Source organism: Brachionichthys hirsutus, chromosome 7, assembly GCF_040956055.1.
Source record: "Brachionichthys hirsutus isolate HB-005 chromosome 7, CSIRO-AGI_Bhir_v1, whole genome shotgun sequence".
Lineage (NCBI taxonomy): Eukaryota > Metazoa > Chordata > Actinopteri > Lophiiformes > Brachionichthyidae > Brachionichthys > Brachionichthys hirsutus.
Window position 1 is genome coordinate 15182355 of NC_090903.1, and position 22348 is coordinate 15204702.

Consider the following 22348-nt stretch of genomic DNA (forward strand, 5'->3'; position numbering starts at 1 on the left):
CTGTTCTTTCCACGTCACTCTCAATCTCACGGCTCGTTAGCGGGCCCCCACCCAATAACGCCGCTTTAGTGGCCTAATTCCCATCTCTGGGCTGTCACACGGGGTCATCCCCGCAGTCATTCATGCTTTTGATCAATTTCACGTTTCATCATCTATTTATCGCATCGCGAGGTGGGCACGGTGCCGCCAGGACCTCGTAGCTACCGGCGGCTAAGGGCTCAATCGAGGGGTTTAACATAAGTTTAACAAATGTATTAATATTATATGTATGAGCAAAGAAAAGTTTGAACATATTGATATGTATGATTTATAATAATGATCATTATTGATCACTTTAGTTGCTTTTACCGCATCTTATTTAGCATATCTACTTAGCATGCAAACATCTGAGGATGATGGGAATGTCGTTGAGTTTCACACTCGGGTGGAAGAGATTGATCCATGAACTGGAAAATATTCAGGAAAAAAAACGTCAGCCAAAGGAATTTTTTTCCCCAACCTTTGTCAAGTTTTTGTCCGATTTCCGACTGTTAGCTCCGACTTACCAAATGTTCCCGCCCTCCTTCACCTTCACGTGGGCGGGTCAGAGGAGCTAATCTAGACACAACGCTGAGGCGAGGTGATGAAGAGCTCACGGATCACTGGCACCAAACTAATTCTGCAAGCTGTTCACACAGATTGACACGGTGGGGCCGTCCGTGGCAGCGTGCGACCGCCGAATAAAGGTTCCTGTGTGCGGCGTTCGTTAGGAGGGGAGCAGATGCCCTTTAATCCCTCCACCCTCCACCTCCGGTGCAGGTAAAAGATCTGTCACCCTGCTCTTAACCAGATCTGAAAGCGTCAACGCCCTCGTGTGCTTCCTCCCACGGGGACCCGGGGGGGGGGGGGGGGCACGGATGACAGCAGCGTCGTCCTCCAACCGGGTTGGAGCGGCGGGGGCCGTGTGGCTCCGGCTCGCACGCCTTGGCAGCCGTGCCCAAAGTCACCCGGCTGGCCCTGGCAGGTGGCCAGTCAGCTGAGCCGTGGCCAGAAATAAAAAAAGACAGCCAGAGAGGAGGGGAGGGAACAAGGGATGGATGAAGAGAGGGAAAAATAGGGGGGGGGGGTAGTTTCTCTTTCATTTAGCCATCCCTCTTCTTCTAATTGACAGAATAAATGCACCTGCCATTGCGGGGGAATCAGAGAGATGAGTTTTGGCGCCTGAAGAGCGAGAGAGAGGAGAACCCGGCCAGCGGCAACGCTCCGGTGCTTCCGACTCCTCCGACTCCTCCGACGCATCCGACGCCTCCGACTCCTCTTCCGCTTCCACAACCGTCCGACTGAAGCCCTCGTTCAGTCAGCGGTGAATTTAAATGGAAGGGATTACGACTTCCTCACAATGTGATTGACTTTTCGGTGCATTTGGTTAAAGATGTTTGAAATTTGAAGGACTTGCAGAAATAAAATAATAGTAAGAGAAAGAAAAAGACTTGAAAAGACTCAACAAATCAGCGTGATTCCGGAGATAGGTTCATCAGAGGCGTGGCTTGATTTTTATCACAACCCCGACAAAGACGCTCTGATTTTCGGTCAGTCGTGAAGAGCTGCAGAATAATCAGATTCGTTTGTGAGCGGCGTGCTTTGTTTCAAACGGGCAGGTAAATCTGGCGACATGCTGACCAGCCGAGTCGAGCCGGCGAACTGATTCCCACCGGAAGGTCGTCACAGCGACAGGAATTAACCGCAATTATCCTGCACAGTGAGACGTGGACTCATGATCATGGTCAAAGAATCCTTCACTCTAAAAGCGGCATCTGCTGCTAGCTGCTAACGGCTACTAGCTGCTACTCGCTGCATTCAAAGGCTGAATTTCCGCATTGACGGTTGTCAGGAAAATGAAAAGATGGGACGTCAGTGACCGGAACGTCCGTCAAACCGCACACCCGCCATTAGAACCCGTTCAGAAACATTTTCTTTTTATATCAGAGATAAGTCCACAAAAAGAGGATGTCTTGGTGTGTAAACATTTGCATGTACGAGCTTTGCATGCATGAATGGGTGTGTGTGTGTGTGTGTGTGTGTGTGTGTGTGTGCGCACGTCTGTGTTTGTGGTGTATTTGTTGGGACACGGGAAAGGCGGGGGCGAGCTGGACTGGACAGATTCCGACGCATAATTTAAATTTAATTGGACCGGGCCTGACTGGCTGGGGTCAAAATGAAGAGAAAATCAGTCACATTAATCAAGATAAAATTATCAGCTGATTAATCAGTGTTCTAATTATGGTGCCAGCGCTTCTCTTCTTTGTTCTGTTTTAATTACTCTGCTTCATTGTCTTTTCCATATGGCCAGCTTGTCCCCCTCAAAAAGCCCGGTGAGCACACAGACATTCACGCTCTGACACCAACACAGCAACACATCAGCACAAGCAGCAAGAAATAATTAGGCCTGGTGCTCAGATATGAGAGTCACTCTGCAAGGACCCTTCTTAAATCCAGAGTTCCCTGTTTCCACCCCCCCGTCACACACGTTTGCGCTTTTCAAGGACTTTCTGGTAAAGGAAATTAAAAAGAGAACAGGGTAACCTTTAGCTCACTTCAGCTTCTAGCCCAGCATTGAACATGTACCTTTTCTGCAGCTGTAAATGAGATATATTTTTTTCCACACTTACAGGTTAAGATCTGTATTTTGTTCTAAATTGTCCCGTTGTAAGGCGAAGACAATCTAAACTTTAGATAATTCAATTGTGCTGTGCAATATTGGCTCATGCAGTTACGCAGGGTACATCAGCATACATTGTAAATAAAGAATCCTCGATATATTTGAAAATACTTCTATGTTTAGCATTTTTTTAGTGGGTAGATCTTTGTGACTTGTTAATTTTATAAGTAGCTCGCATGCTGAAAAAGTGTGAGCACCCCTGATCTAAAGAAACAAAGATCGGCGGCATTGGCTGATAAATGGGAAAATAAAACCACCCAAGAAAAACTTGAAAACAGAACCGGTGAGGACCAGACCCAAATAATGCCTCACAAAATGACCTTTAAAGGACGACTGAGATTCACAGAAGTCAGCGTGAGAAAAGAGCTGTCGATGATACTTACCTGTCCAGAGGCCGATGTGAAATGCCGACTGTCACGACCAGACGCTCCTTCTCTCTCCGGCTGTTGCGTGAAGAATAGCATCTTATCGGTGAATGACAGTATTTAATGATTCAGTTGGGACTATTCCACTACTTATGACATCACAAGATGCAAGTAAAACATCTCCCGGTCTAGGTTTAACCGTTAGCTTGTGAAGACTTTCCATCTTAGCACCAGCGCTACTTTGTGCTAAGCGCTAACTATCAGCGAGCGTGGCGTGGGATGCAATAAATTACTGAATAAAACATGTCCTGTTGCCACGGGGCTCCACATTAAGCAGGGCAAATTGGTGATTATCCGAACCATCAGACGCTGCACCGTAATTCCCATCGCCACTTCCTCCATCTCCTCCGTTTTACTTATTTTCTTACGCTTTATGTCTTCCGTCCCTCTGAAAGTCAGTTTTCGCTCTCCCCTTTGTCTGAAACATGAATAAGGAAATTGCAGATTGGGATTGAGTCACGCAAGGGCCGAGGAAAGGTCTAATCCAGCATTCGTCCGGCAGAAAGAAAGACAAATCTGTAAGCAATACAATAACAAGGATTGTGTTTCTTTAGCTGCATTTCACCACCGTAAGTTTCCTCCCAAAACAAACTTTTTTGTTCCCACCAGCATTTTAAATTCCCCAGCAAATTTATTCTCTTACGGTGGAAATCTTTGCAAAACAATCTACAAATTTGGAGAGCTTTAATTTGTGAGTTAGTGTTACTAAGAAATGCCTAACTAGCTTGACAGTGCTGACCTTTGAGGGAGAACATAGAAAGCTAATCCCTGTTTTATTCAGCTGTCAGCCCACGTGCCACATCTGGCCCAGAAGCCACCTCCAAGTGGCCGAGCACATAATGTATGACAAATTATGTTAACTACATTTAGAGAACCGTATCTTGTGTCTTTTGCAAAGAATTGCAGAGGAGAGCAAAAGCATGCCAGTATAGCATAAGTAGCTTGTAGCTTGTGCTAATTACCAGCAAAAATAGATTCATGTTTGACAGCAGAAGCGTTTCTCCGAGAAACAAGATGCTCCTGCGAGGTCAACGGGCTCTGACATTGTGGGCGACCAGTTTCAATGATTTCAAGCTCAAGATAGTGTCGCACCAAATTTAGGCCTGGTTGTTAACGCCCTACGGACTTTGAATAATTCCTGTACGGTCCAATAAAAGAAATAACTAATCAAACCCGACTATCCGCCCCACACACACACACACCTACTCACACACACACTTTAATGACATACACGTTTCTAATCCGTCCGGGAGTCAATTGAACTTTTGCCTAGACACCGATGGTGCAACGAGATGAAACATAGCTGGTTCTGCTTTGCTGAGTTTTCAGAGTGTCGGCGTTGAATCACGCCGCTAACACCAGCTCTGGCGACCGAACCTCTGAATATGTAATTAGCTGCAGCAGTACAAGTGTCTAATGAATATTCATGATCTTTTTAATTAGGTGACTCTTCACAGCGAGCCGCCACAAAAAGTTACATCCTCATCATGCACTGTGTGTGTGTGTGTGTGTAGGTGTGTGTGTGTGTGTGTGTGTGTGTGTAAGTGCTCAGCTGGGGGAAGGGGGTGGAAGAAAAAAAATGAAAAGATGGGGGAAACGGTGAATATAATAAAAGGTTAGAGAACGCCTTTATTCTACCTTTAAGAAAGATACACAGTCGACACGGTAAGAAAAGAAAACTTGAACAATTTCTTCCAAATTGTGAAGTGAAATGTTAAAAATCTCGAGAGAATTCTATTTGATATTTGCTGCACTGCTTTCCTACCAAGAATATGAAGACCTAGTCTACCTTTGAGAAAGATAAACTCAAGTGTAAGAAAAATAGACTCCTCCACAGTTTCTTCCACATTTTGAATTTAAAATATAACATATCTAGTTGTCATGTTATTTGCTGTTCAGGCTCTCAGAGAAATTTCTCATCCTCATTGTCTTCCTTGTTGTCAGTTATTGGTGTCAGTGGTACAGGTGAGGGCTGGACTTTCACTTTAAACACGTCCCACTTCTCAGGTAGAACACCTTTGTTGAAGAGGACAGAAGCCAGGTAGGAGAACAACAAGATGGCGGCAGTGGCAGACAGCATGGAGATAGTCTTAACTGGAGCATACTGGATGTAAACACCGTCCTCCAGAGTGCATCCAGGGAAATGTAGGATTGGTTCTAATCCTAATATCGGGTCTCCACTGAGCAGTCTGATCAGCAATCCCACTGGTAAACCCATAGCAGCCCCGTAACCATTGGAAATATTGATGAAGAGGACACAGATGAGTTCAGGGAAAAGGACGATGTAGGCCAGTTCAACACTAATGAACCAGAATAAAATGACGCTGTTTTTCAGGTAAATGAGTGATGTACCAGCCACGCCCACAACCACCACAGAAGCACGGATCACCCACTGAGTCTCTCCATCCGATGCCTGAGGAAGAAGAGTAAAGGAAAGAATGTATAACTGTCAAGTTACTGAGACCTCCTGAAACCATCACAGTGGAGTCATCGACATACATCATCAGTCTATACTTCACTATCATGCCATTCACATATTCCAGGAACAGAAGTGGCACCAGTACAGAACCTTGAGGAACCCCAACCGATAAGCACTTTGAACCTGATAATGTACGTGTGTCTGATATATTTGCTATGATTCAAATGTTGTGATGGGAGGAAATTGAGGTCAGGTAAATCTTCTCACCTGAGGCCTCAGGATATTCTTGTAAATGTTGGCGGTAAAAACAGAAGCTGCAGAAAGCAAGATGGAGTCGCCTGATGACATCACAGCAGCGGCCACACACCCCACAGAGACAATGGCGATGAAGGTCGGGGTGAGGTGCTGCACGGCGATGGGCAGAGCCAGAGCGGATTCTCCACGTTCATATGGAGATGGAGAACCATAGGTGGTCTGGTTCCAGTCTGAGGTAAGACCCAAAAAGAAGAGTCAAAAAGGAATCTGTTTGACTGATCCACTTCACTCGATAGGTTTTAAGTTAATTTAAAGGGGACATATTATGAAAAACTAACTTTCCCCATGTTTCTACACTATTGTGGGGATTTTTGGCTACACACACACAACGTGGTGAATTACCATTTGGACTGGGGGGCTATTTTATGAAAAAAGTTGCTTCTAGAAAAAAAGCATTTACCCTCTTTTGAGCATTTTTATTAATTGAAAACTCAAAAGACATTCTTGAGATAGCAATCAATGAATAAAAAAAAAACTACAAACAAAACCAATAAAACTCGCAGATCGCATTAACATTAAACTTTCATATCGTCCTGCTGGCCCAAAATGATCATCCCGTAGGCCGCAAGTTTGAGACCCCTGGATTACACAAAGTAATTAGTAAAAGTTATGATTTGCAATATTTCAATTCATCAATTTAATCTGGAAGATGAGGCTTCTCCAGCTCTGAAGAACTGCTTCAGCTATGTTCTTGTTGCAGGAAGTAAATCAATACAGTATCTTCCAGGTATATTTCATTTTCAGCCCCGATTTACCTCGTTATTACCTGTGGATGCAGCAGCTGCTCCAAGCAGGATAGGAGGTATCCCAAATATGATTACTAAGACGGAAGCAAAAAGGCAGGAGGTCTTGGCTGTTTTGAAGGAAGAGGCTGACAAGATCCTCTGTTGAAAGTTCTGGAATCCTAAAGTTCCAAGTCCCTTAAAAGTAAACAAGTTAATGGATTAGTTTCGATATGTCAAAAACATTGTTCACTTCTGATCAATCAAGACTAAATTCTGCTTGAACGTCCACAGCTTCCTTACTATGAAGAAGAAGTCATCGATTATAATCCAGATTCTTTTGATGTCAAGTTGACCGATCCAGGGAGCATGCAAGGTGTTGTTCATCAGAGTCTGACTGATGTCCAAGGTGGCAGGATTCATTAAAACAAAGGGAACACAGATGACCTGCAGACACAAAGATGTCAAAGGTGAACAAGAACCATTAGAAAGATGTTACCTCGAGGTTTTTACTACTTGACTCACCAATCCAAGGAATATGAGGGTCAACTGAATAACGTCAGTGTAGGCCACAGAGTAGAGACCGCCCATCACCGTGTAGGTGATGACAACGGCAGCAGAGATCCAGATGGAAAGAGAGAAGGTCAAATCCAGGACCACGCTCATGATTCCTCCTGTAAACACATTAGATAGGCTCAAGTTATCAATTCATGTCCACTGTAGTATTACCTTTATATTCAAACAGTAAGCTTGATTATTTTGTATATTCTGTACCTAAACCCATCAGTGTTGCCGGAAACAGAACCACGTCAATTAGAAGTGACACCAGGCTCAGTACGGTTGCTATCCCGTTTCCATACTTGGTGTAGAACGGGTCCATCACGGTCACAAAGTTCCTTTCTCTCATTGTCTTGGCGAAGAACAGAGCTTCTGCATTTCAAAAGGACAGGAAACACTGCAGTTAGACCAAAAAAAAAAACCTTCTTTGTGACTATCAACTTGTACAACAGATGTTTTTTGACTATTTAGGTGAATTCACATAGCAGGACAATCAGGTCAAAGGCCTAGACGAGTCTGAACTAGAAGTTGAGTTAAATAGCTAAACGCTTAGTTGTAGCTTGGAAGGTTCCTCAAGCTTTCATGGTCACTGAACCTTTATCTAAGCAGGAAGACCCCCCCCACTGAGATTAAGAAGTTCTTGTTCAAGAAGGACTTGGTCAAGAATAGTCAGCAACAAATACAAAAACACAGAACAGGCGTCTGGAGTGATGATTGTCTTCTCAGACTGTCGGGTTGTGTTTGTTTGATCCATGTACTTGACTATCGGAGTGCAAACACTTACCAAAAATGAAAGTTGAGCTCAAGGAGATTGTCAATATCAAAGCCCATGTCAGTCCCATGGAGGGAGTGTACACTACCTCGGCTGTTCCAACAATGAAGACTCCTCCCACACACATAGCTACAGGATGGAAGAAGACATTTTAATAGACCAGTTGTAGTAGAGGGATGTCAACAATTTAGGTCATTGTTGTCATTTATGTTTTTATTTGTTTGCAATCATAATATCAGATGCTGACTTTCTTCTTTGCAATGAATATAGACATGTTAAGATTTGTTAACCTTTACTAAATTGCACCATTAAATTGAAATTTCTGTAAATTTCATGGCTGGAATCAAAGTTTTCTTCAAAACAAAATACATTAAACTTTTTAATTTAATGTCCACGTTGTCTCGCACACAATGTTCTCTGAATTATTGTTTGCTAAACATTCCCTTTGCCCCGTCTCCTCAGACGTGCTTCCCCGACAAACCTTGAGACCATGTTTTGTCTCTCACGGGACACAAATGTTTTTAGTTTTGCCCTGACTTAGCCTCACCCCCTCCCTTCAACCTCATGCTGAGATCCACATGTCTACTATACGTCTTTCAAATATTGTATGCATAGGTTGAATCTTTGCAAGAACAGGTCAAGTAAGAATTGGGATATTTCTACAGAGTAACATTTAAAAAGTGTGTCTGTAAAGCCATCCGGAACTGTGCTCTTCCCAAGTGGAAGTTCTTGAATCACTTTTTGTATCTCCTCAAGAGTATATTAGGGAATCTAGTGCCTGTTTTTGTTTTTCATCCAACTTGGGAAGATCCAGTTCCTGGGGGGGGGGCAGCATAAATGTCTTCATTGGTTGTGTGACATTCCGAACTGTATAAATTCTTATATTCTTTAAATATCTGATTAATATCTGTTGGCTCTGTAACTAAGTTATCTTCATTAATTTTTACTGCTGGGATGAACTGGGACTGCTGCTTTTGCTTAATATAATTACCTAATAATTTCGCCACCTTTTCTTCAGACTCAAAATAGTTCTGCCTTGTAACATAAACTCTGTCTTTGTTAATATTTCATTATATTTCATTTTAAGTTGGGTAATTTTTTTCAATCTATAAAGAGATACTGCTTTCTTTAATGTGCTCTTCTCTCTCGATTGCTTTCTCCAGATTTAACATGTGAATTTTGTTTTATTTCTTTTTCTGGGAGACATACTGGACTATTATACCTCTAAAATAAGCCTTCATTACATCCCAAGCCATTCCTAAAGAGGGCGCTGTTGGAATATTAATTTATTTATAAAGAATGATTTCTGCCCTCAGTTTTTCTTTAAAGTCTTGTTGGAAAAGTGAGTTGTTAAATCTCCATCTATTTGCTCTCGGATAATTATACCGTGGACACATTTGCACGGTCAGAAATGATCATATCTGGGGTCATTCCTGGCTATTGGTGACTTTTCTGTCCTAGGAAATAACTCTTAATATCTAACTTAAAATAAATCACATGTTTATAATGAAAGGCTTTTATTATAGCTTGAGGTCTTCTTTATAACATTAATACAAAATAATGCATGTAATACATTTTTAAAATGTAATTTTAATGACCCTTTTAGGCATTTATATGCCATTTTATGATGTCCCCAAAGCAAATTTACAGTTTCAATGAGAAACATTTTCAATATAATTATAAATAAGTACAAATATGTCTTTATTATTGTGTAGTTCAAGTTAAAAGCTCTTTAATTATAAATATATATAAATGGATATATTAATGTTATTTTTTATTTTTATTGAATTTACTGAGTGTCCCTGAAATTGCGATCCACCCTGTTAGTTTGTGGTTTTAGCTTTCTAAATGAAAGAAAACTACAATTCCCATAAACTAACATTCAGGAAGTGGAATCTCTCTTTTGGAGCGAAATACAAGGAGCAAAGTGAGGTGAGCATCAACAATCTGTTGCTTTTTTTCTTTTTTGCCAGTTTTATGGCGTTAATCTGTATGTCCTACTCTTACATTTCCACCCTGTTAGTCTAAATTATGAAGAAATTAAACCACATTTGAAAAAATTCCAAAGCATGTTTGATATATAGCCTAAAGTACTTTTCAAGTCTGGAGACAGCTAGATACGATTGCTCTTTCACAGAGCAATGGCTAATTTGGTTAAATAAATTCCACCCCGTTCGGTTCCACCCTGTTAGGTATATAAACGCTCACAGTTCATGTCTGAACAAACCACCCATAATTATTATTATTTATGTGCTTGAGCGTTACCAATACAAGTACCTGAAGGTTCAATATGTCATTTACCTGATACAATCTTAAAAACACGAAAAATGCCTTCTTTTTTCCACAAAGGTTAGCACACTGAACAGCCAGGAATGCCAACATTACATGAAATTGTGGATGGAATGAGTGACTTTGAGATCAAGAATAAATCAATTCTCGACTACACCTTATGCACATGAAAGGAACCATCACTGATTTAATTAGCCAATCGCCGTTTCACTGTAACGGCCGTTTGTACTTGCATGGCTTAATCTTTGAGACAAGAATCTGCGACTGGCAGGATCAAGCAGGTAGATGCAGCTTTTCCTGCAGTAGAAGCATATATAAAAAGGTTTCGATCTGCCGTTATAAGTTGTTATGCAGTATTAGAACGAAACAACATCTAAACTCTGTGTGCTTTTTTAGTTTTGACATTATACTGATTGATTGGAGAGAAATCTGCTGAAGAAATGTGAGTACAACTATTGTGAATTTATTTAGTAAAGAAATTGACAAAATATATATAGTATATATTTTATCATCTTGCTGATTGTTGTAAATGCCGTATGCTTGGTGCTTTCAGTCGTAATTAAGTTGTAACAGGGTTTAATAAGTGTTTGACTTCAGTCATTGTTTTCTGTTTAATTCTTTAAACTGAATCATGGATAGCGACTAAAAAAAAAAAAATTATGACTATTATGGTATAATATTAAAACTATTAAAAATCAGAACTTACTATTATCTTAAAATGAGAAATAAGCCCAACTGAGCATTGCTTTGTAGGAGATGGAAAGGTGTGCATCTAATCAACAATTTATTCAGTTTATTTGAACTTTTTCAAGTTCATTTTAACTTCCACAATTTTTTAATGATGCGGTTTTCCTTGCATTCCTACTTCGGCGTTTCCAGAAACAAAACCAAAGAGGGAGATAGAGCTTGTAGTTTTAAATCCTCCCGACCGATGGAGGAAGTACCAACTCATTTTTTTACGGTATGAATGTTAGCAAGCTTGCTTTTCCAGATTTACAGCAACATTTTCATTTTGGGCGTGTGCACGTACTGGACTTCATGGAGCACGCAAACAAATTTTAACAGAATTTTTACAGTGTTATAATACTGCAGATCCAGCATTTAGTTTCAGTCCAAATAAACTGTGTCATCTTTGTCATTTCAAGCATCCATATCAAGCATGAATGTGGAAGATTAAATCCTGTCAACATTCCTGACCCACAGCGGTGGAATACATTCTAGATCCGGATGACCCGACGGCTGAACTTTACCCCCCAGGAGACATCATTAAAATACATTTTTGGTAATTCTGCTGACAGACAGTGAGACAAACCAGTGAGTGTTGGTGAAGTGGAATTTGGTGGATTCAGTCAAAGTATCAATCATGGATTTGCAAGCTGTGCTCTCCTCACCTGTCATGGTAAAGATTCCCACCACACAGTTAATGCTCCGGTTTCCCAGCAGGGCCATATCCATTCCATTGGCTGCACTTTCCCGCTGCTTCCTTTTGGACTTGAAAGATGCCCAGATGCCGGTCCCAAGGACCAGCAGGTAGAAGAACGCCATCACTATCACTCCTACAACGTTCACAGCCATGGTAGTCGAGCCTGTATGAGCTATAAACCGCAAAGACGTCTGAATGCATCAGGCACAAGGCTGGAGGCTCCTGCTCCAAGTCAGCCCCGCCCTCATGCTGACAGTCTCCTGTTCATTCTGTGACACCTGTTGAAATCAAAATGAAAAATAATTTAGGTATTTTCATTGTGCGTGCAAATACATGCAGGACACACAGAGAAATTGGAGCTTTCACCCCCCCCCCCCCCCGTGCAGATGGGAAGCTGACAAGATCTCCATGGTGATTTCTCGGTCACATTTTTCAAGGATACCGACATTTCGCTGAGAAGCTATCTGAAGGGATTCAAATATTTCAGTGAATGCTTTTTTCACCCAGTTGTTATGTTATTTGGCCAAGGAAACAAAATAAGCATCATTGCTCCACTCACCTTAACATGATATCAAAACCAAAATATATGGGCACTGTTCTTGTCAAGCGAAGGATTTTTCATTTTTTCATAGACTACGTTTTGGTGGCAATTACTCAGTTTATTCCAGATCGCACACGTACACTTCACTGCATGGACTAGCTTGTCTTTTGATAGATCGCTGGAGCGAATCCCTGCCGCTACCTCGTTTATTGGCGGCAGTGGCTCAGTGGGTTGGGCCTTGGGCTGGGAAGCGGGGAAGTTCGCCGGTTCACCGCTTCAAGTCCCAGCCTGGACGAAATGAGGAATGTGCGCTGGTTGCTGGAGAGAGGCCAGTTTTACCCTCAGAGCACTGCTGAGGGGCCCTCGAGCAAGGCAGCGCCTGCAATTGCTCCAGGTGCGCCGTCATGGAGCCTTCACCCTATGCTTTCTCAGCATGCTCTGGGGCCCCTATGCATGATGTGTGTGGTTGTTTCGGGGCCCTTGCACGAGGATATAAATTTAATTTCGTTGTGTGTTTGCAGTGTAAAACGTACAGTCCCATAACTTTATGATTACATTTCTAAATACTAGCGATAGTCTGAAACTATTTCTTACTGTATGACAATAGTCTACCGAAGAAACTGTTAATGGTACTTACAAATATATCTGTATAGAGGTGCCAGATCATCGTGACTCTTTCCGTCATTCCAGCACTCACTTGAATCATTTGTTATCACTTGAATTTTATGTTGTTTTTAGACGCCAGACGGAGCGGCGCTCCTAATCTCATTGTGTAGCCACTATGCTATGACAATAAAGGCTTTCTATTCTATTCTACTCAACTCTTGATTATCGTGTACCTGCCCTGCCTGTTTTTTGGATGTCGCCTGTTTGCCAAATTACAACACAGAATAATAACTGTAATTACATCTATCTCATGATTAGAGGGAGCTCCTAACCCTGAACCCACAGTAGTGTAAATTAAACTATATTGTTCACTATGATTCTCTATGTCACTTTAGTAGTTGCTCATGACTGCATAGATGACAGTTTTTTATTGATGTTTTCCCTCATCACGCTGCGAGTCTGGGCTTGTGCTTGTGTAAAAGTTGCTTGCGTTAACGTGGGGCTGGTGTTTTCCTGTCATTGCGTAACTTAACTCTGTGAGGTCAAAGTTGAGGCAGAAGCCGACCTGGCTAGGATGGAGTTTTGGTTGTTTTGAGTGATGAAAATCAGGTCTTGGACTATCAGATACTATTAGAAGAGGATTATGAATCCAGTGTCTGCTTGGGCAACTGAGACCAACCCACTACTTGTTGCGGTCGTTGTTAACTCGGGCCTCGACTGATCCGGTATGTATTTCTTATTTATGATCGTTTTCATATTGTATTTTGGAAAATATTTACTGGGTGTTAAATCACCACCATCGTGTACAACACGGGCTATTTTCCAGAGCATTTAAAAATCAATAAACCTGGATCAGCAATTAAAACTTATCACTATACGTGGTACCGTCGAACGTACAAATAAAAGGGAACTTCAAATAATTTGTCCCAAACGTTTTAATGAGTCCACCAAGAAAAGGCAAGCTTTAACAAGATTGTACACTAAATAGTGAAATTTCAGTTTAATATAAGAAATATATTTTGTGTGCGATCGTAAAATTAAAACAAAAGGATGAGCCCGGAAAAAAGAGACACTTTACAGAAAGCGAGTTGCAGACGCTTTTGGCTGACATTTGCTAACCTGCGGTACGAGCAGTAAGCGCTGGAGGAGTGCGTGGGAGAACGCGTGAGGCTGATTAATTATTATTAACATGCTGCACTGCTTTCCTACCAAGAATATGAAGACCTAGTCTACCTTTGAGAAAGAGAAGCCTCTTCCACAGTTTCTTCCACATTTTGAATTTAAAATATAACATATCTAGTTGTCATGTTATTTGCTGTTAAGGTTCTCAGAGAAATTTCTCATCCTCATTGTCTTCCTTGTTGTCAGTTATTGGTGTCAGTGGTACAGGTGAGGGCTGGACTTTCACTTTAAACACGTCCCACTTCTCAGGTAGAACACCTTTGTTGAAGAGGACAGAAGCCAGGTAGGAGAACAACAAGATGGCGGCAGTGGCAGACAGCATGGAGATAGTCTTAACTGGAGCATACTGGATGTAAACACCGTCCTCCAGAGTGCATCCAGGGAAATGTAGGATTGGTTCTAATCCTAATATCGGGTCTCCACTGAGCAGTCTGATCAGCAATCCCACTGGTAAACCCATAGCAGCCCCGTAACCATTGGAAATATTGATGAAGAGGACACAGATGAGTTCAGGGAAGATGACGATGTAGGCCAGTTCAACACTCATGAACCAGAATAAAATGACGCTGTTTTTCAGGTAAGTGAGTGATGTACCAGCCACGCCCACAACCACCACGGAAGCACGGATCACCCACTGAGCCTCTCCATCCGATGCCTGAGGAAGAAGAGTAAAGGGAAGAAGAAGAAGGTTGTGTAGCCCAGTTATACTGGGTTTAATTTTTTTATTATTATTTTTAAACTGCTCATAAACAATCCAAAGTCTCTAAATCATGCAAATGATGGACAAAGGACTGTCCTTTCCAGCATTAGATGGTCAGGTCAGGTTCATTTTCTCACCTGAGGCCTCAGGACCTTCTTGTAAATGTTGGCGGTAAAAACAGAAGCTGCAGAAAGCAAGATGGAGTCGCCTGATGACATCACAGCAGCGGCCACACACCCCACGGAGACAATGGCGATGAAGGTCGGGGTGAGGTGCTGCATGGCGATGGGCACAGCCAGAGCGGATTCTCCACGTTCATATGGAGATGGAGAACCATAGGTGGTCTGGTTCCAGTCTGAGGTAAGACCCAAAAAGAAGAGTCAAAAAGGAATCTGTTTGACTGATCCACTTCACTCGATAGGTTTTAAATTCATTTAAGTCTGTCTTTATTTTCCACATTAATTATTCAACCCGTGTGTGAAAATCCAACACGTTTCTGTATCATATCTTGGACTGTTCCGACTACCGATTAGACAGAAGATTTAATCATGGTATGATTTTCAATATTTCTGATCATCAATTTAATCTGGAAGATGAGGTTTCCAGATTAAACAAACTGCATCAGATACATATATAAATAAAATGTATTATTATTATTATTATTATTATGACAGCATCTTCCAGGTATATTTCATTTTCAGCCCTGATTTACCTCGTTATTACCTGTGGATGCAGCGGCTGCTCCAAGCAGGATAGGAGGTATCCCAAATACGATTATTAAGACAGAAGCAAAAAGGCAGGAGGTCTTGGCTGTTTTGAAGGAAGAGGCTGACAAGATCCTCTGTTGAAAGTTCTGGACTCCTAAAGTCCCAAGTCCCTTAAAAGTAAACAAGTTAATGGATTAGTTTCAATATGTCAAAAACATTGTTCACTTCTGATCAATCAAGCAAGACTAAATTCTGCTTGAACGTCCACAGCTTCCTTACTATGAAGAAGAAGTAATCGATTATAATCCAGATTCTTTTGATGTCTGGTTGACCGATCCAGGGAGCATGCAAGGTGTTGTTCATCAGAGTCTGACTGATGTCCAAGGTGGCAGGATTCATTAAAACAAAGGGAACACAGATGACCTGCAGACACAAAGATGTCAAAGGTGAACAAGAACCATTAGAAAGATGTTACCTCGAGGTTTTTACTACTTGACTCACCAATCCAAGGAATACGAGGGTCAACTGAATAACGTCAGTGTAGGCCACAGAGTAGAGACCGCCCATCACCGTGTAGGTGATGACAACGGCAGCAGAGATCCAGATGGAAAGAGAGAAGGTCAAATCCAGGACCACGCTCATGATTCCTCCTGTAAACACATTAGATAGGCTCAAGTTATCAATACATGTCCACTGTAGTATTACCTTTATATTCAAACAGTAAGCTTGATTATTTTGTATATTCTGTACCTAAACCCATCAGTGTCGCCGGAAACGTGACCACTTCAATTAGAAGTGACACCAGGCTCAGTACGGTTGCTATCCCGTTTCCATACTTGGTGTAGAACGGGTCCATCATGGTCACAAAGTTCCTTTCTCTCATTGTCTTGGCGAAGAACAGAGCTTCTGCATTTCAAAAGGACAGGAAACACTGCAGTTAGACCAAAAAAAAAAACCTTCTTCGTGACTATCAACTGGTACAACAGACATTTTTTTGACGATTTAGGTTCATTCACAAAGCAGGACAATGATTCGTGGTGCATTCATGCCCGATAAGGCCGGATCATGTGTGGCTTACTTAGTGGTGATAGAAAGTCGCCTCGCACTGCGGCATCGGGCCATTCCTCTGGCAGCACAGGAATATGCTTTGTGCTAATTCTATTGGACTACGCCTCAGGCAGTGCAGTGCGGCTGCATTTATCCAATTAGCCTTGCTCAGGCAGTGTTAGAGGTTACAGGTCGACCCTCAGGTCAAAGGCCTAGATGAGTCTGAACTAGAAGTTGAGTTAAATAGCTAAACGCTTTGTTGTAGCTTGGAAGGTTCCAATAGAAGAATCTGTCCCAGGCTGTGGAACGTCAACAGCAGATAAACCGGGTTTGCAAAGTGGGGAATCAGAACCGTACAGTCCAGCACAACATTCTGTTGAACAAAGGCAGCAATTAATCTCGGTTAAGACTGATGACTTTGTAATGAAAGACTTCACTTTGTCTTTCTTGGGAAACACACATTTTAGGAGAGCTACCTCAATGGGGTTCGTTAGCATTTTAGCATGAGCGGCTAATTGTACATGAAGCTTGTCCATCTCAATGGATGTCAAAGCAACGAACTGCTGACTGGAAACACATGATGTCAGACTTAATGATATCAATCAATCAAAATCTTTATTGCAGACACAATGGTCCAATTAAAAAGCACACATAACATTTACAACATTTACAACGCTTACACAGTAAACACAGTAATCCTATAATAACATCAGGTACCAATGACACCAAATACCTGAGTTAAACTTCACAGCACTTAGTCTTGGCTGAGTCAGTGTTCTGATGATGTCATTCCCTGAGTCATGCAGCCGACATATACACCTGTATGACAGGTGTCTCAGCTGAGCATGAAGGGCGTTAACCCTGACACCACAGAACATTTCACTGGCGCTGGACCATCTTGGCTTCCTGAGAAGTATCCGCATGCAGCCATTGTACGCAACCTTTAACTTCTGTATGCTGGCCTGTTTGTACTTGATCCACAAGGGGGCAGTATAGAGTGGCGTACAAAAGGCCCTGAAGAGGGTGACTTTGACCGCTTCAGAGCAAAAACTACATTTCTTCTTTAGCATGTTGGCCTGCGCATACAGCATCCGCCGCTGTCTATACATGTCATCATCATCATCATCATCATCATCATCATCATCATCTCCCAGCTGGTCGTTGATGATGTGGCCCAGATATTTAGTTCTGCTGCAGACAGACAGCACTTGCCCTGACAGATAAAAGTTTGGGAAGTCCAAACCCTTATCCTCTCTGGTTTTGCAAACCATGACGGCACTCTTCTTGGCATTATACTTTACATCAAACCTGATACCATAGCCAGTGCATCTGTCCAGGAGCTGCTGGAAGCCAGCACTGCTCGGTGACAATACGGCCAGGTCGTCAGCATACATGAAGTGATTGATCAAGGTGTCACCAAGCATACAACCAGTGTTACAGCTGTTGAGCTGCACAGAGAGATCATGCATGTAGAAGTTAAAAAGTACCGGCGAAAGAAGCCCACCCTGGCGGACACCGTTCCCCACAGTAAAAGGAGGAGAGACCCCATTACCCCCCCTAACCTGCATGGTCTGATTTGCATACCAACATGCCAGGATTCTAAGGAGACAGTTTGGCACACCTCTCTCCCTCAGCTTCAGGAACAGCTTCCGATGGTTCACACGGTCAAATGCCTTAGAGGCATCGATGAAGCCCACCAGTTGTAGGCTTCATTCATGTTGGACTGGAGGAAGCTCATGTGACATTTGTGTTCTTATTTATTTCACCTTTATTTAAAGACCCCCCCCACTGAGATTAAGAAGTTCTTGTTCAAAAAGGACTTGGTCAAGAATAGTCAGCAACAAATAAAAAACACAGAACAGGCGTCTGGAGTGATGATTGTCTTCTCAGACTGTCGGGTTGTGTTTGTTTGATCCATGTACTTGACTATCGGAGTGCAAACACTTACCAAGAATGAAAGCTGAGCTCAACGAGATTGTCAGTATCAAAGCCCATGTCAGTCCCATGGAGGGAGTGTACACTGCCTCGGCTGTTCCAACAATGAAGACTCCTCCCACACACGAAGCTACAGGATGGAAGAAGACATTTTAATAGTGGAGTGATGTCAGCAGTTTAGGTCATTGTGTCATTTATGTTTTTATCTCTTCACAGTCATATTAACAGATGCTGACTTTTTCGACTTTTCAATGTTAAGATTTGCAAAGATTTGTTAACATTTACGAAATTGCACCATTAAATTGAAATTTCTGTAAATTTCATGGCTGGAATTTTGGAAGTTTTCTTCAAAACAAAATACATGAAACGATTTAATCATAATTATTGCTTTGAATTTAACATTGAGATACAATTATATGGATTAGTTTACTACTACTACTGTAATTTTCTTGTCCCGTGCCATTCGTGTCCCTCCCTCTTAAAGTGGCAGTTTACAGCACAGGCACAATTCCAGATGTAAAAATAATTCTAGAATCTGAATCCAGATCCGGATCAACGCCATTCTCGGGGAGGACCGAGCCACGGACAGAACCTTGCTTGTGTAAAAATTTCAAGTCGATTGGGTTACTAGTTTTTGCGTTATGCGCTCGGACAGACAAACAGACAAACAAACATACAAACATACAGACAAACGCACCCAATTGCAATACCCTCGCCTCCTCTTCGGCGAGGGTAAAAATAAATATTGAGTTCATGAATTGTGGCATTGCAATGGCAAAATTAAGAACAGAGTTCAGAGCAAATAGGCTCTCTCAGCTGCTATGAATTTAACATTCTCGCTTGGTTAATCAGGAACATCAAGTGTGTGTGTAAAGAAAGCTGAATGAGAAACATAACCTTCATAAATCTGACACAGGCAGTGCCTCACCAGCCACAAACCTCACGTCACTGATCAGCAGTGAAAGAAGAAGGAATGGAAGAGTTTATGACTGAAAGTTGGAACTTTGAATGTTGGGACTAGGGCTGTCGCTTTGACGATAATCGTAGTATTGCAAAATGACATTTTCATATTTGGGCAAGACACTTCACCCACATTGTCTGTGTGAATGTAGTGAGCGAGTGAATGTCGGTGGTGGTCAGGAGGACAGATGGCGCAAATTGGCAGCCTCGCTCCTATCGTCTTACCAAGTATGGGGTGAGTGAATAATGCTACATACAATGTAAAGCGTCTGTGAGTGTCTAGAAAAGCGCTATATAAAATCAATGCATTATTCTTATATTGTGTAAAATGATCCAGTGGCACTTGAGCGTAGTGTGTTTTCTACGTCTGCTCTGTTCTTCCACCCTGCTTCGTCTCCCTCCCTCACCTAGCTAGCATGGCTCCCAGGTAACGAGCGTTACGAGTGATTGGAAACATGTCGCCGCTGGCCGACAACGACAGCGAGCGACTCAATCCTAACCCGGAAGAAGTCACCTCAATGTTTTGGGAGTTTTTTGGGTTCCTAAAAATGGAAGCGGGGAAGTTTGATGACCAATTTTGCAAGACATGCCGAGCAAACAAAAGGGCTAATACGACAAACCTGTCCTCCCACCTTTGCCTTCATCACCCAGGATTTTGTTTCAGTTAATAATGCTAATATCTGTTGGCTCTGTAACTAAGTTATCTTCATTAATTTGTACTGCTGGGATTAACAACCTCTGCTTTTGCTTAATATAGTTACCTAATAATTTCCCTACCTTTTCTCCAGATTCAAAATAGTTCTGCCTTGTAACAAACTCTGTCTTTGTTAATACTCCATTATATTCCATGATGATGATGATGAATATATTTATTAGATAGAATGACTGTACTTGTACTGCTCTAACAAACTGTTGTAAGTTGGGTAAATGTTTTCAATCTATAAAGAGATAATGCTTTCTTTAATGTGCTCGTCTCCCTCGATTGCTTTCTCCAGATTTAACATGTGAATTTTGTTTTATTTATTTTTCTGGGAGGCATACTGGACAATAATACCTCTAAAATAAGCCTTCATTGCATCACAAGCCATTCCTAAAGAGGGCGCTGTTGGAATATTAATTTATTTATGAAGAATGATTTCTGCCCTCCGTTTTTGGGAGTTGTTAAATCTCCATCTATTTGCTGTAGGATAATTATACCGTGGACACATTTGCAGTCAGAAATTATTATATTGCCAATATTACATGAAATTGTGGATGGAATGAGTGACTTTGAGATCAAGAATAAATCAATTCTCGACTAGACTGCACATCAAAGGAACCATAACTGATTTAATGAGCCAATCGCCGTTTCACTGTGACGGCCGTTTGTACTTGCATGGCTTAATCTTTGAGACAAGAATCTGCGACTGCCAGGATCAAGCAGGTAGATGCAGCTTTTCCTGCAGTAGAAGCATATATAAAAATGTTTCGATCTGCCGTTATAAGTTGTTATGCAGTATTAGAACGAAACAACATCTAAACTCCGTGTGCTTTTTTAGTTTTGACATTATACTGATTGATTGGAGAGAAATCTGCTGAAGAAATGTGAGTACAACTATTGTGAATTTATTTAGTAAAGAAATTGACAAAATATATATAGTATATATTTTATCATCTTGCTGATTGTTGTAAATGCCGTATGCTTGGTGCTTTCAGTCGTAATTAAGTTGTAACAGGGTTTAATAAGTGTTTGACTTCAGTCATTTTTTTGTGTTTAATTCTTTAAACTGAATCATGTCCGAGCTAAGATAGTGACTAAAAAAAAAATTACGACTATTATAGTATAATATTAAAACTATTAAAAATCAGAACTTACTATTATCTCAAAATGAGAAATAAGCCCAACTGAGCATTGCTTTGTAGGAGATGGAAAGGTGTGCATCTAATCAACAATTTATTCAGTTTATTTGAACTTTTTCAAGTTCATTTTAACTTCCACAATTTTTTAATGATGCGGTTTTCCTTGCATTCCTACTTCGGCGTTTCCAGAAACAAAACGAAAGAGGGAGATAGAGCTTGTAGTTTTAAATCCTCCCGACCGATGGAGGAAGTACCAACTCATTTTTTTACGGTATGAATGTTAGCAAGCTTGCTTTTCCAGATTTACAGCAACATTTTCATTTTGGGCGTGTGCACGTACTGGACTTCATGGAGCACGCAAACAAATTTTAACAGAATTTTTACAGTATTACAATACTGCAGATCCAGCATTTAGTTTCAGTCCAAATAAACTGTGTGTCATCTTTGTCATTTCAAGCATCCATATCAAGCATGAATGTGGAAGATTAAATCCTGTCAACATTTCTGTCCCACAGCGGTGGAATACATTCTAGATCCGGATGACCCGACGGCTGAACTTTACCCCCCAGGAGACATCATTAAAATACCTTTTTGGTAATTCTGCTGACAGACAGTGAGACAAACCAGTGAGTGTTGGTGAAGTGGAATTTGGTGGATTCAGTCAAAGTATCAATCATGGATTTGCAAGCTGTGCTCTCCTCACCTGTCATGGTAAAGATTCCCACCACACAGTTAATGCTCCGGTTTCCCAGCAGGGCCATATCCATTCCATTGGCTGCACTTTCCCGCTGCTTCCTTTTGGACTTGAAAGATGCCCAGATGCCGGTCCCAAGGACCAGCAGGTAGAAGAACGCCATCACTATCACTCCTACAACGTTCACAGCCATGGTAGTCGAGCCTGTATGAGCTATAAACCGCAAAGACGTCTGAATGCATCAGGCACAAGGCTGGAGGCTCCTGCTCCAAGTCAGCCCCGCCCTCATGCTGACAGTCTCCTGTTCATTCTGTGACACCTGTTGAAATCGAAATGAAAAATAATTTAGGTATTTTCATTGTGCGTGCAAATACACGGAGGACACACACACACAGCGAAATTTACCTTTCCCCCTCCCAATGCTCCCTCTAATTTTTCATGTGTCTGAGCAAACACGAACTCCCTGAGCAGACCCTCAGACAAATGTGAGCAACATCATAACAATACATTTTATGT

General features: G+C 41.7%; 2 protein-coding genes across 2 annotated transcripts; both read right to left on the bottom strand.

Annotated features, from left to right (window-relative positions):
- Nucleotides 1-4753: 4753 nt before the first annotated feature.
- LOC137896241 (high-affinity choline transporter 1-like) lies at nucleotides 4754-11773 on the bottom strand. Its single transcript, XM_068741772.1, has 8 exons — nucleotides 11590-11773; nucleotides 7922-8038; nucleotides 7354-7509; nucleotides 7105-7253; nucleotides 6883-7026; nucleotides 6624-6777; nucleotides 5810-6027; nucleotides 4754-5536 (listed from the first exon to the last, which is right to left on the bottom strand). The coding sequence occupies exons 1-8, from the start codon at nucleotides 11771-11773 to the stop codon at nucleotides 5027-5029; spliced, it is 1632 nt and encodes a 543-aa protein (XP_068597873.1). The 3' UTR covers nucleotides 4754-5026.
- A 1931-nt stretch (nucleotides 11774-13704) lies between these two features.
- On the bottom strand, nucleotides 13705-22025 carry LOC137895942 (high-affinity choline transporter 1-like). The gene is made up of 8 exons (XM_068741470.1): nucleotides 21842-22025; nucleotides 18353-18469; nucleotides 16108-16263; nucleotides 15859-16007; nucleotides 15637-15780; nucleotides 15374-15527; nucleotides 14788-15005; nucleotides 13705-14605 (listed from the first exon to the last, which is right to left on the bottom strand). Exons 1-8 carry the CDS (start codon nucleotides 22023-22025, stop codon nucleotides 14096-14098), a joined length of 1632 nt encoding a protein of 543 aa, XP_068597571.1. The 3' UTR covers nucleotides 13705-14095.
- Between the last annotated feature and the right edge of the window lie 323 nt (nucleotides 22026-22348).